Source organism: Lepidochelys kempii, chromosome 3 (assembly GCF_965140285.1).
Source record: "Lepidochelys kempii isolate rLepKem1 chromosome 3, rLepKem1.hap1, whole genome shotgun sequence".
NCBI lineage: Eukaryota > Metazoa > Chordata > Testudines > Cheloniidae > Lepidochelys > Lepidochelys kempii.
Window position 1 is genome coordinate 134100088 of NC_136382.1, and position 13229 is coordinate 134113316.

Sequence of the window (13229 nt, forward strand, 5' to 3'; positions counted from 1 at the left end):
TATAAAGAAAAGGAGTACTTGTGGCACCTTAGAGACTAACCAATTTATTAGAGCATAAGCTTTCGTGAGCTACAGCTCACTTCATCAGATGCATATCGTGGAAACAGCTGCAGTTTCCACGATATGCATCTGATGAAGTGAGCTGTAGCTCACGAAAGCTTATGCTCTAATAAATGGGTTAGTCTCTAAGGTGCCACAAGTACTCCTTTTCTTTTTGCGAATACAGACTAACACGGCTGTTACTCTGAAACCTGACATACTGTATAGGGAGTTTGAATAAGGAGGTAGGTTTTGACTATCAGTGTGTGGCCTTGGTCTTGGTCACCCCAACTGACACATCCCCACAACTGTCAGACTCCTCTGAAGGAGCAGAGACATGCCATTCACCTAAGATTGCCAGGTGTCCAGTTTTCGACTGGAACGCCTGGTCAAAAAGGGACCCGGCGGGTCCAGTCAACACAGCTGACTGGGCCACTAAAAGTCTGATTGACCACAGCGGCCGGCATGTACCTTTGGCTTATAAGCACAGGTGTGACCAGGGGTCTCTGCGCGCTTCCCCTAGCGCTGACTTGACAGCTCTCATTGTCCGGAAACTGCCAATTGGGGGTGGTGCCTGCGGACGGGGGCAGTGTGCAAGGCCCCCTGTCCACCTCTGTGCCTAGGGGCCACAGGGACATGCTGGCTGCTTCCAGAAGCTGCCTTAGGTAAGCATTTCCCAGAGCCTGCACCCCAAATCCCCTCCCTCACCCAACCCCCCTCACCCAGCCCTGGACCCCCTCTCAAATGTCTACATTTATCAAAAATTGTGTTAGATATAGAAAACATTTGTTGTGATTAGTGATGTCTTTTTCTCATTACACAACAAAAAGAACAAGAAGACACTACCTGTGCACAGTTGACTGCCACAAAATCATGTTTGTTAACTATATTGCAAACATTCAAGGTCTTAGTTTAATGAATACTGCTGTTCGGAGTGGTTTCTTAAAACATAGAAAACAGTGAGCACCACTAGAGTGCTCACAAACTACTTAAATGACTGCTACCCTATTCCTATATATTACAATTAGTTGAACCAGCTAGTGTCTTCATTGTTGCTGTGAGATTTATGCAGCAGGAATGTGACTTGGTCCACGTCAGTGGAATTTGGAGAACTCTATTTGCGGCTAGAATATCTACATCTCCTTTCCTTTTTAATCCCAAAATTACATCATAGAAATGCCACTCATGAATTTGGCCAAGTTTGTGGAAACATGTAAAGTGGCATCTAGTGTTGTTTGTTATCCCAAAATGGTTCCCGGCATTGTATGTTATCTCTGCAACTTTATACCTATAATGACAACACTTTTGCTATAATGAAGTCTACTATTTATGTAAATAATGTTGTTGATTCTGTTGAATTAAGCAATATTTGAAACTTTATTTTAAATATTAATGCTTTATTCCAGTTACATAGAAAAGAGCTACAGAGAAGGTAGATGAAGGATTTTTCTAGGGTAGGGACATATCATTTTTGTCTGAATAGTCAATGAATGGTGTCTGAAAGAGGCAGGTCACCACATTGAGATGCTTCCACCAAAATACATCTTGGTTTCTTTCAACTTATTTGCTATCATGCACAGAAATTTCTGGAAATAGCCAAGCGTCATGTTTTTTAATCCTTTTGTGATCAGACTTAACTGCAAATGTAGTGAGTAATGATTCACCATTAATGAAATGAAGTGATTGATTGCATTTGTTTGCTTTGGCTTTGAAACTGTAAAATAAGTAAAGAAGTCGCTATTTATAAAAATAAAAAATTGCACAATTGTGCTGATCACTGGTGACATCTTTATTTAAGCATTCCCAAGGATTTGTATAAGACTTTGTTTTGCACAAAAGGGAAGCTTCTGCATGAATTTCCTCATAGTATTGCTGCATAATTTGGTGCTGTCTCTCTGCATAAAGAGGTTTTTATGGTCTGTAATCCTGACCCAACCAACCACTGCACCAAACCCCCCACGTGGAGGAGGAAATTTTGATAAAGGGGTGTGTGCAGAAAGGCCAAGAACAGAGTTTCATAGATTCAAAGATTTGCAGGCCAAAGGGGACCATTAGACATCTAGTCTGACCTCCTGTATATCACCACAGAATGTCCTCCAGTGACCCCTGTGTTGAGCTCAGTAACAACTTCTATTTAACTAAAATATATCTTCTAGAATAGCATCCACTCTTGATTTGATGACATCAAGAGATGGAGAATCTATCACTTCCTTTGGTAGTTTGTTCTGGTAGTAAACACAGTCTCTGTTAAATAAATAAAATAAAAATAATTTCTCACTTGATTTTGTCTGTCTTCAGCTTCTAGACATTTGTTCTTGTTTGGTCTTTCCCCACTAAATTGAAGTAGTACCCAGTGTTTTGTCCACCTGAAGGTATTTATATGTCATAATCAAGTCACATCTCAGTTTTCTTTGATAAATTAATAGATTGACTTCTTTAATACTCTCACCATAAGACATTTTCTCTAGCCCTTCAACCATTTTTATGGCTCTTTTCTATGCCTGCTCCAATTTTTCAATTTTCTTTTTAAAATGTGGACACCAAAACTGGATGCAGTATTCTAGTATTGGTCTCACCAGTGTCATAAGCAGAAGTAAAATCACCTCCCTACATCTACTCATAACTCACGTTTATACATCCAAGGGTTACAGTAACCCTTTTTGCCATAGCATCACAGTGGGAGCTCATGTTCAGTTTTTTTGTCGCCTTCATTAATTACTTGGATGACGGAGTAGAGAGTATGCTTATAACATTTACAGATTGGCACCAAGCTGGGAGGGGTTGCAAGCAGTTTGGAGGACAAGATTAGAATTCAAAATGATCTTGGAGAATTGGTGTAAAATCAACAAGCTGAAATTTAATAAAGACAAGTCCAAAGTACTACATTTAGAAAGGAAAAATCAAATGCACAAATACAAAATGGGGAATAACTGGCTATGCCGTGGTACTCCAGAAAAAGATCTCGGGTTTATTGTGAATGACAGTTTGAATATATGTCAACAATGTGATGCAGTGGCCAAAAAAGCTAACCGTTCTGGGGTATTACCAGGAGTATATAAGACATGGGAGGTAACAGTTTCATTCTGCTCAGCACTGGTATCCCAGCTGGAGTACTTTGTCCAGTTCTGGGTACCATGCAGTGTGAAAGACGTGGACAAATGAGAGAGAGTCCAGAAGAGAAAACAAAACGATAAAAGGTTTAAAATACCTGACCTATGAAGAAAGGTTTAAAAAAAAATTGTCATGTTTAGTCTTGAGAAAACAGGACTGAGGGGGGACTTGATAAGTCTTCAAATATATGTTAGGGCAGTAATAAAGAGGACTGTGACTAATTGTGCTCCAAGTCCGCTGAAGGTAAAACAAGAAGTAATGGGCTTAATCTGCAGCAAGGGATATTTCAGGTAGACGTTAGAAAGTGTTCCTTTAGTATACGGATAGTTAAATTCCAAGGGAGGCTGTGAAATCTGCATTGTTTGAGGTTTTTAAGAACAGGTTGGACAAACACTTGTGAGGGATAATCTAGGGCAGTGGTCTCCAAACTTTTTGGCTCACGCACCCCCAGGGTGAAGACTGGAAGGCGTGCCACAGGCATGCTGCCGACGGAAGAAGATCGGAAGGCCTGCCGCAGGAGTGGAACACCAGCCATGGACGTGCAGAACTGTGGCTGAAGAAACAAAATGGTGGAGTGCCATCCGGCAGTGCTCCTGCTGCTGCACACCCCCTGAGATCATCTCGGGGTGCACGCACCCCAGTTTGGAGACCACGGATCTAGGGTTATACTTGGTTTTGCCTCAGCATGGGGGGGATGGTCTGGATAACTTTGAGAAGTTCCTTCCAGCCCTATATTTCTCTGATGCCTAAATCCTTTTCAGAGTCGCTTCCTTCCAGGACACAGTCCTACATTTAGTAGGTATCGCCTCCATTCGTTGTTCCTAGAGGTATTAAAACATATTTTGCTTGAATCAGATCTCCCTGAAGGACTGCTCTGTCCTCATAATTATTTACCACTCCACCAATCTTTTGTCATCCAAAATTTTATCAGTAATAACTTTATATTTACTTCCCATTCATTGGTGAAAATATTCAATAGTGTTGGGCTACTATTGCTCCCTGCAGAAGCCCACTAGAAACACCCACATTCAGTGATGACTCCCTATCCACAGCTTCTGGTTGACCCTTCCCCATTAGCCGTTTCTTAATCCATATAATGTGCTTTATTGATTGGGGGGGGGGGATTTAAAGCACTATACAGTATCACTCTGTCATGCAGTACTAAGTCAAAGTATATTTACTCTGCCGATGTTCTCATACCGCTCTCATCATCTGGTATCTGAGCACCTTTCAGTAGTTCATCAAGCAGTGTGACTACACATCTGTCACATGGTGTTTGTCCTTTCATCCTCTTCCTAGGAAAAGAAGCATGTGCAATTGAGTTTCTTATTTTTGCAGGGATTTAGGTTTGTTTTTAATTATTAACTATACAAGTTTCTTCGTATGTGTTAGAGAAGGCAAGATCAAAGAAATTAGTCTTGCACTTGGAGCAGACGGTGGCAAGGTTTATGATGCATTTTCATTCCTGGGAGAGTTCATCCCACAGTCTGGGACTGGCCCACAAGAAAGTTCCTTCTACTGCACAAACAAACTTTACCCTTACTATAGAGAGTTTCACTGTTCCTGAGGAGCAGAATTGTTGACTATGGTCTTTGTTCTGGAGTTTAGGAAATCTTTTAGATATCCTGGGACCAGTCCATTGAGCACCTTGAACTCGATTCTGAATTCTATGGGAAACCAGTGTAGGACAGAGGTGGTGTATTAGCAGATGAATGTGTTGCTGAAGAGAGGTTGTGCAGTGTTCTGTACTAGTTGGAGTATCCTAAATGCTGAAGGCTTTGTGGCCAGGAAACTGCTGTAGTTCAGCCTGAGAGGTGCTTCTACATAAATAGGTGCCTCTATATAAATCCATGGTAGGTCCACATCTTGAATAATGCATGCAGATCTGATCGCCCTGTCTCAAAAAATATGGAATTGGAAAAGATACAGAAAAGGGCAACAGAAATTATTAGGGGTATGAAACAGCTTCCATATGAGTAGAAAGTAATAAGACAGAGACTTTTCAGCTTGGAAAAGAGACGACTAGGGTGGGATATGATAGAGGTCTATAAAATCATGACTCATGTTGCGAAAGGAAGTGTTGTTTATTCCTTCTCATAACACAAGAATTAGGGGTCACCAAATGAAATTATTAGGCAACAGGTTTAAAACAAAGAAAAGGAAGTATTTCTTCACACAATGCACAGTCAATCTGTGGAACTCTGTGCCAGAGGATGTTGTGAAGGCCAAGACTATTACAGGGTTGATAAACTAAACAGTAATAAGTCTCCAGGACCTGATGGTATTCACCCAAGAGTTCTGAAGGAACTCAAATGTGAAATTGCAGGACTACTAACTGTCATCTGTAACCTATCATTTAAATCAGCTTCTGTACCAAATGACTGGAGGATAGCTACTGTGACACCAATTTTTTAAAAGGGGCTCCAGAGGTGACCCTGGCAACTACAGGCCAGTAAGCCTCACTTCAGTACCGGGCAGATTGGTTGAAACTATTGTAAAGAACAAAATTGTCAGACACACAAATGAACATAATTTGTTGGGAAATAGTCAACATGATTTTTGTAAAGGGAAATCATGCCTCACCAATCTACTAGAATTCTTTGAGGGGGGTCAACAAGCATGTGGACAAGGGGATCTATTGGATATAGTATATATTGGATATTTAGATTTTCAGAAAGCCTTTGACAAGGTCCCTCACCAAAGGCTCTTCAGCAAAATAAGCAGTTATGGGATAAGAGGGAAGGTTCTCTCATGGATTGGTATCTGATTAAAAGATAGGAAACAAAGGGTAGAAATAAATGGTCAGTTTTCAGAATGGACAGAGGTAAATATTGGTGTACCCCAGGGATCTGTACTGGGCCCAGTCCTATTTAACATGTTCATAAATGATGTGGAAAAAGGGGAAAAGGAGGTGGCAAAATTTGCAGATGATACAAAACTACTCAGATAGTTAAGTCCCAGGCAGACTGTGAAGAGCTACAGAAGGATCTCTCAAAACTGGGTGACTGGGCAACAAAATGCCAGATGAAATTCAGTGTTGATAAATGCAAAACATAATCCTAACTATACATATACAATGATGGGGTCTAAATTAACTGTTAGCATTCAAGAAAGAGATCTTGGAGTCATTGTGGATAATTCTCTGAAATCATCCACCCGATGTGCAGCGACAGTCAAAAAAGCGAACAGAATGTTGGGAATCGTCAAGAAAGGGATAGATAATAAGACAGAAAATATCATATAGCCTCTATATAAATCCATGGTATGCCCACACCTTGAATACTGTGTGCAGATATGGTCTCCCCATTTCAAAAAAGATATATTGGAATTGGAAAAGGTTCAGAAAACGGCAACAAAAATGATTAGGGGTATAGAACAGCTTCTGTATGAGCAGAGATTAATAAGACTGGGACTTTTCAGCTTGGAGAAGAGGTGCCTAAGGGGGGATATGATAGAGGTCTATAAAATCATGACTGGTGTGGAGAAAGTAAATAAGGAAGTGTTATTTACTCCACCTCATAATACAAGAACAAGGGGCCACCAAATGAAATTAATAGGTAGCAGGCTTAAAACAAACACAGGGAAGTATTTTTTTCTCTCAACACATTGTCAACCTCTGGAACTCCTTGCCAGAGGGTGTTGTGAAGGCCAGTACTATTACGGGGTTCAAAAGGGAGCTAGCTAGATAGGTCCATCAATGGCTATTAGCCAGGATGGGCAGGAATGGTGTCCCTAGCCTCTGTTTGCCAGAACCTGGGAATGGGTGACAGGGGTGGATCACTTGATGATGATCTGTCTATTCATTCCCTCCAAAGGACCTGGTATTGGCCACTGTTGGAAGACGATATACTGGGCTAGGTGGACCTTTTGGTCTGACCCAGTATGGCTGTTCTTATATGTATAGCCAAACCTAAAACTGGACTCAGGCTCCCTGGTTATGTACCCACTAAAACTGATCCAGTTTGCCACTCCTGTTCACCTGGCAGTTGTCTTATATGCTAAGCCTCACTGCTCGGCTCCCTCCATCACAAACTTAGAAGGAATAGCTATGCAGAAACTTCAAATGCTGGTTCTGTTCAAAGCCTCAAGTGTCCCGGCAACAAGGCCCTTAATGAAACGCAGAGACCTGTCTCACCTGGCCAAGTTAGGGGTCCGCAGCCTAGCCACACAACACTCACAGAGAATGAACAAATCGACAGCTTCACCCTCTGAAATTCCCGTTAGCTGCTGCTTTTGCCCTGGTAAAGGCTATATGTGTGTTGGAGGGAGGAATGGTGACACGGGTCACAATTTTTCACAAAGAAAAAGTTTCAATTCAGGGAGTTCCATGCCTCAGCTACATTAGAACAGTTTAACAGTGGTGGGGAAATGTCACTTGAGGTGAGATATACAGTGTTGTTGTAGCCATGTTGGTCCCAGGGTATTAGAGAGACAAGGTGGGTGAGATAATGTCTTTTAGTAGACCAACTTCTGTTGGCAAGAGAGAAGCTTTTGAGCTTACATAGAGCTCTTCCTCAGGTCTGGAAGAGCTCTATGTAAGCTCAAAAGCTTCTCTTGCCAACAGAAGTTGGTCTACTAAAAGACATCTCACCCACCTTTAGGTGAGACTTTTTTTTTTTTAATATCATATTGCCTGTCAAACCCTGGCTCCTTATACAAATTCCATATTCAAAATGGAAGTGAGTGGGGGAACGAAGCTTTGGGTCGGAGACCAGCATATCACAGCTCCTTTCAGAACAGTCTGACAGTTGCCAAGATGTGTCCCTTGAGGTGACTCGGAACCTGTTTTGTCATACACGGCCGGTCAAAACTCAGTTCCTTATTCAAATTCCATATATAATATGGAAGAGAGATGGAGGTCTGGAATTAATCAGCATATTGCGAAGGATCAAAGATTTGGGTTGGCAAGTGTCATGTCCCAGCTCCTTCAGAACAATCTGATGTTTGTGGGGACATGTCTCTTGGGGATGATCTGAGACACATTTCTCATACAGCTAGTCAAATCCCAATTCCTTATTCGAGGGCCATGGGGGAAAAAAATGAAAGTGAGGTGTGTGATATGTGGCAGCATGTTGCACAGGAATGAAGCTTCAGGTCAGGGTAGCATGCCCCAGCTACTTCAGAACAATCTGACAGTCATAGGCACATATCACTTGGGGTGACCTGGTATATTGTCATGTACCAGCCAGTCAAAACCCAAATCCCATATTTGATTATTTAATTAATAAATAAGTAGGTAGTAATTTAAACTTTTATTGCATTCAGTCACATGAATTTGATGAAATTTCTAAAAATGTAATCCTACATTGATGTATTTTTAAATAATTTTGGCCTTTGAATAAGGAACTGGGAACTACAAATAAGGAACCAACTTGAGCCTCTTTACCTTATCCTCTCTTAAGTAAAGCCACCCCAAAAAAAGTTGTGGAACGAACACGACATTTGTGGTCATCATATTGTTCACTCTGCTTGTATGTGATAGCTCTTTCCCCAACTTGTCTGTCCTGTCTGTTTTAGATTGTTAGCTCCTCCTCCTGTTTTAGATTGTTAGTTAGGGCAGCGACCATGTACTTCTCTGTACAGTACCTAATGCAATAGGACTCTACTCTGGTAGTGCCTATGAGCCAGCCAGTATTAAACATGCTCAATACAAGAGAGATTTACTGGAGGTTGGAGAAGTAAAGCGAGTGAAATGATTTTAATTTTAGGGTGGAGTTTGTATCAGAATTTCTTTTGGCTAATCTAGTTAGCCATGACAGGTATATTGGTACCTGACACACAATCAAGAGAGAACTTTTCCCCTAAATTTTAGGAAATGTTTCCTCCTTGCTTTTGACAGTAGGCAATATTTTCCCTTGCCCAGCCTGGCAAAATGAAATTATGTAATGGCTCAATCCTGTTGCACATTTTATGAAAGGGAAAAAAAAGTTGGGGGCTCATTCTGCAGTATGCTGTAGGCATGCAGAAACTTCAGTTCTCAAATTAAGCTGCTTTTAATTCAAAAAACAAAATGGTGTCCATTGGGATAAATTGTCCAGGGATCAGTTTGATACTTCATTGTTTTGAAGTAGAACTTTTTAGTTCTCATCTGTTCTTTGTGCTTTATCTCTTCCTTTTCCATCAAGGTTTACATGGTGGTGGCATCTGATTAAAAAATTGACTGGAACCAAAGTCTTTTTTTAATAGTTTTGTTTGCTGCCAGAAAAAACAACAAAACAAAGTGACAGTGATTTAGGTAGGGTACGGTTACAATAGCCCATCCATTTCACCAGCATATCCAGCTTTACTAATTGCTATCAGAGAGAGGATAACAGGTGAGGGGGAATAGTCCCCTGAAGATTTTGACAAATGATAGTGGAGAGAGACCATCCTCTCTCTGTGGGACTACATACTGGACAGAGTACTGACTTGTTTGTCCCTGAGTAAACCATGTGTCAGTATTCAGAAGATAAACTTAACTATTTAAAAATTTGCTTTATAGTTACGGAGTGTTGCTGTGGGAACTGCTTACGGGAGAAGTTCCTTACCGTGGCATTGATGGTCTTGCTGTGGCTTATGGAGTAGCTGTCAATAAGCTTACCTTGCCCATTCCATCCACCTGTCCTGAACCATTTGCTAAACTAATGAAAGGTACCTGTGCTGCTTCTCTCTACTTATCCTAGAAGTAAATGTGTTTTAATATCTATGCTTTTCTTATGATTTATAATAATTACACAACTCCAACACTTCATTTGGTACTGTGCTAACTCTGTATGAAGTAGTGGTTTTCCCTTTCTTGGCAATCTAGTACTAAGACATTTTTAACCCATTTGAGTAAGCCATGCAACACTACAATATACCATATTGTTTTTAAAGATGCATCACCTTAAGCAGTGGTTGAATTATTTCTTCTGTATTCTTTGTATTCTTCTGGTTTGTTTTCTTTTCTTTTCTTTTATACTTAACTAGCTACAATGTCCACCAAATATAGACTGCACAAGAGGTAAAATACAAAATCCAGATGACTGAACTCTTGCGGGGAGGGGAAATCGCTAGCTGTTACCTCATAGCTTTTTGACTTCCAAAGGTTCTGTTGGGCTTCTCCCTCCTTCTCCAGAGAGAGACTGAGGGACCCTGACAACTGTGCATTAATGCTACAGTGTCCATATGGAGTTCTTTGAATTTTTTGAGTAGCTCAGTAAGCTTAACTACTCTGTTCTGGCAGTTCTGCTGCTTCACATCCTGAAAATAGAGGTTATATTGGAAAAATCTGACTTCTCATAACCTTTTAAAAACCTTGATGTACTGTAGGTAAGCATGCCCTATACCAGCAATGATAAAACTAGGCAATTCTATGGGCAGGGAATAAGCATTAGAACTTTGAAATATAAATAACAAATATTTTGAAATTCATGCCTTGTGTAAATAATCCCCCTAAGATTCTATCAATAGAGAAACTGATGGGATTTTGATGAATTTTAGAATGCTGGGAGCAGGATCCTCATATCCGACCATCGTTTGCCTTAATTCTTGAACAGCTTACTGCCATTGAGGAGGCAGTTATGACTGAGATGCCTCAAGAATCTTTCCACTCCATGCAAGATGACTGGAAATTGGAAATTCAGCAGATATTCAGTGAACTAAGGACCAAGGAAAAAGTGAGTGAATTTTTCTATCTGCAAACGCAGTAATTTTAAAAAGGGAATAGGGCAATTGAGGAGCTACTATTTTTTAAAGAAGTAGGTGGATTTGAAATTCCTGGTAGTATTCCAAAATATTAGAAGTGTGAATTTATTGTAGGGACAGACTTAAGTTTTTTCATAAGTAAACTCCAGATTAATTTTGAGTTTTAATTGTCCTTGGTGGAAGGTGTGGCCGCCTTCTTAAATTTCATAAATTTTTATCTCCCGCATATTCTAAATTATAATTACTGAAATATGTAAATCTTCTGGAAGAGGTTTGAAGACCTGTTAACTATCACCCAATTCATCTCAAGTTTCTAATACTCCTACTTGCCCCTTCTTCCCCTAATTTCAAAAATAAAGTAACTGTATAAGATGCTCAAATAAATTTTAGTCCCTAAGGTGCCACAAGTACTCCTGTTCTTTTTGTGGATACAGACTAACATGGCTGCTACTCTGAAACCTGTATAAGAACATAATTCTGGAGAGGGAACAGTGGCATACTTATGTATTGATGAATGTTCTTTTCTTTTGAAGTTTGCATGCAACATGGTCAAAGAGAGCTCTCTGAAAATTTAAGCATGACTTAACTTCTTGCTGGTGTTAGTTATAGCGATTTTACCCCATGCAGTAGGACTGCAGTGGGTCTTTAGAGAGGTACAAGCCCTCTACTCCCCACCAAAACCAAATCAAACAAAAATACTCCAGTTTATATGCAGTTATTTTTCTGTACTTTTGAAAGACACAACCAGACATGTGAAAATGATAATGATTATGCATTCATTGGTCCTAAAAAGTAGATCAGTTTTTGGAACACACAGGCCCTGAAGGAGTAAGGTTTTTTTAAAGAATACATTTAAATGTTAAATAAAAAAAAACAGGAGTACTTGTGGCACCTTAGAGACTAACAAATTTATTTGAGCATAAGCTTTCGTGGGCTACAGACTCAATACATTAATAGTTGGGATGTTCTACTTCTGGGCTGTAGCCCACGAAAGCTTATGCTCAAATAAATTTGTTAGTCTCTAAGGTGCCACAAGTACTCCTGTTCTTTTTGTGGATACAGACTAACACTGCTGCTACTCTGAAACCTGTCAATAAAAAAAAGTTAGACCACAATTGTTTTTGAACATTTATGTTCGGAAGGGAAATCTGTAAGGCATGCAAAGAGTGTAGTGGCTGGTACCCGTAGGGGAACATGGTGCCTTCCAGCACTTCGGAACAACAGTCAGAGGGATGGGAAAGTAGTTAAGGATTAAAATCCTGATTGTGGGTTGCAAGTTCAAAAAAAAAAAGTCTCCCCGTCCTTGATGGAGGATATTCTTCATTACAGAACTACTACATGGTACAACGAATCATGGGGATGTTTGTAGTTTAATGCAGGGGTTCTCAACCTATTTCTTTTTGAAGTCTTCCCCCGCCCCCCACATGCTATTAAAACTCCACGGCCCACCTGTGCCACAACTACTGTTTTTCTGCATATCTAGTAGAGTAAAAGACAGGGCATATGTTAGGGGTAGGAAGCAGGGCAATTGCCCGGAGCCCCATGCCACAGGGGTCCCCGGGAACCTAAGTTGCTCGGGATCCAGCTTCAGCCCTGTGCGGTAGGGCTTGGGATCCAGCTTTCTGTCCTGGGCCCCAGCAAGTCTAATATCAGCCCTGCTCTCTGGTTTATTTTCTTGGATCCCTGGTTGAGAACCGCTGCTCTAAGACTCAATACAGTAATAGCAGGGATGTTCCAGTTCAGGATTGAGGGGTGGAACCAAAGTAATACAAACCATTGTTTTTGCCTATATCTGTCTATATCAGAGGATCCCAAAATGTGGGGTGCACTCCCTTTGGGGGGGCCACGGAGGAAAGTTCGGGGGCATGGATGGGCCTGGGCCAGCATCCCGGGGGGCGGGGAAGGAGTGACAACCGGCCCCGCTACCAGCCTCAGGCCCTGGTTCCACACCTGGCCCCTGCTGCAGCCCTGCACCTGGCCACCCCCAGCTGCGGCCCCAGCCATGTCTCTGTCATCTCCCACCACCCTCCCCGCCCGGAGCCACGGCCCTGCTCCTGGCCCCTGCTGGGGGGGAGGAGGGGGCCCTGACACTGAAAAGTTTGGGGACCACTAGTCTATATAAATGGTAAAGACAAAACAAAAGAGCTCTAGTTTTTACCCCTCCTTTCTCCAGGAAGAATCGTTACTACTATATTACAGAATAATAGTAAGGTGTATATAGGGTATGTCTACGCTGCAGCAGAAGCGAGTTGAGCTAGCACACTAAAAATAGCAGTGTGGATATTGCAGGTCAGGTGGCTGTTTGGGTTCTCAAGTCAACCCAACAACCTGGGTCTGAGCTTAGCTGGCTAGCTTGAGTCTCCTCCAGAGCAACCTCATTTCTAGTTTGAATTTGTCTAGTTTCTTTTGCCCTT

At 41.3% G+C, this 13229-nt stretch overlaps 1 protein-coding gene across 5 annotated transcripts in view; it reads left to right on the plus strand.

The window, feature by feature from the left end:
• Positions 1-13229, plus strand: part of MAP3K21 (mitogen-activated protein kinase kinase kinase 21) — a 63796-nt gene that overhangs the window by 28967 nt on the left and 21600 nt on the right. For all 5 annotated transcript variants that reach the window (XM_073338103.2, XM_073338106.2, XM_073338104.2 and 2 more), the window contains exons 3-4: positions 9632-9780; positions 10612-10787. In XM_073338103.2, the coding sequence (XP_073194204.1) occupies positions 9632-9780; positions 10612-10787 (325 nt within the window). The remainder of the gene's footprint in view (positions 1-9631; positions 9781-10611; positions 10788-13229) is intronic.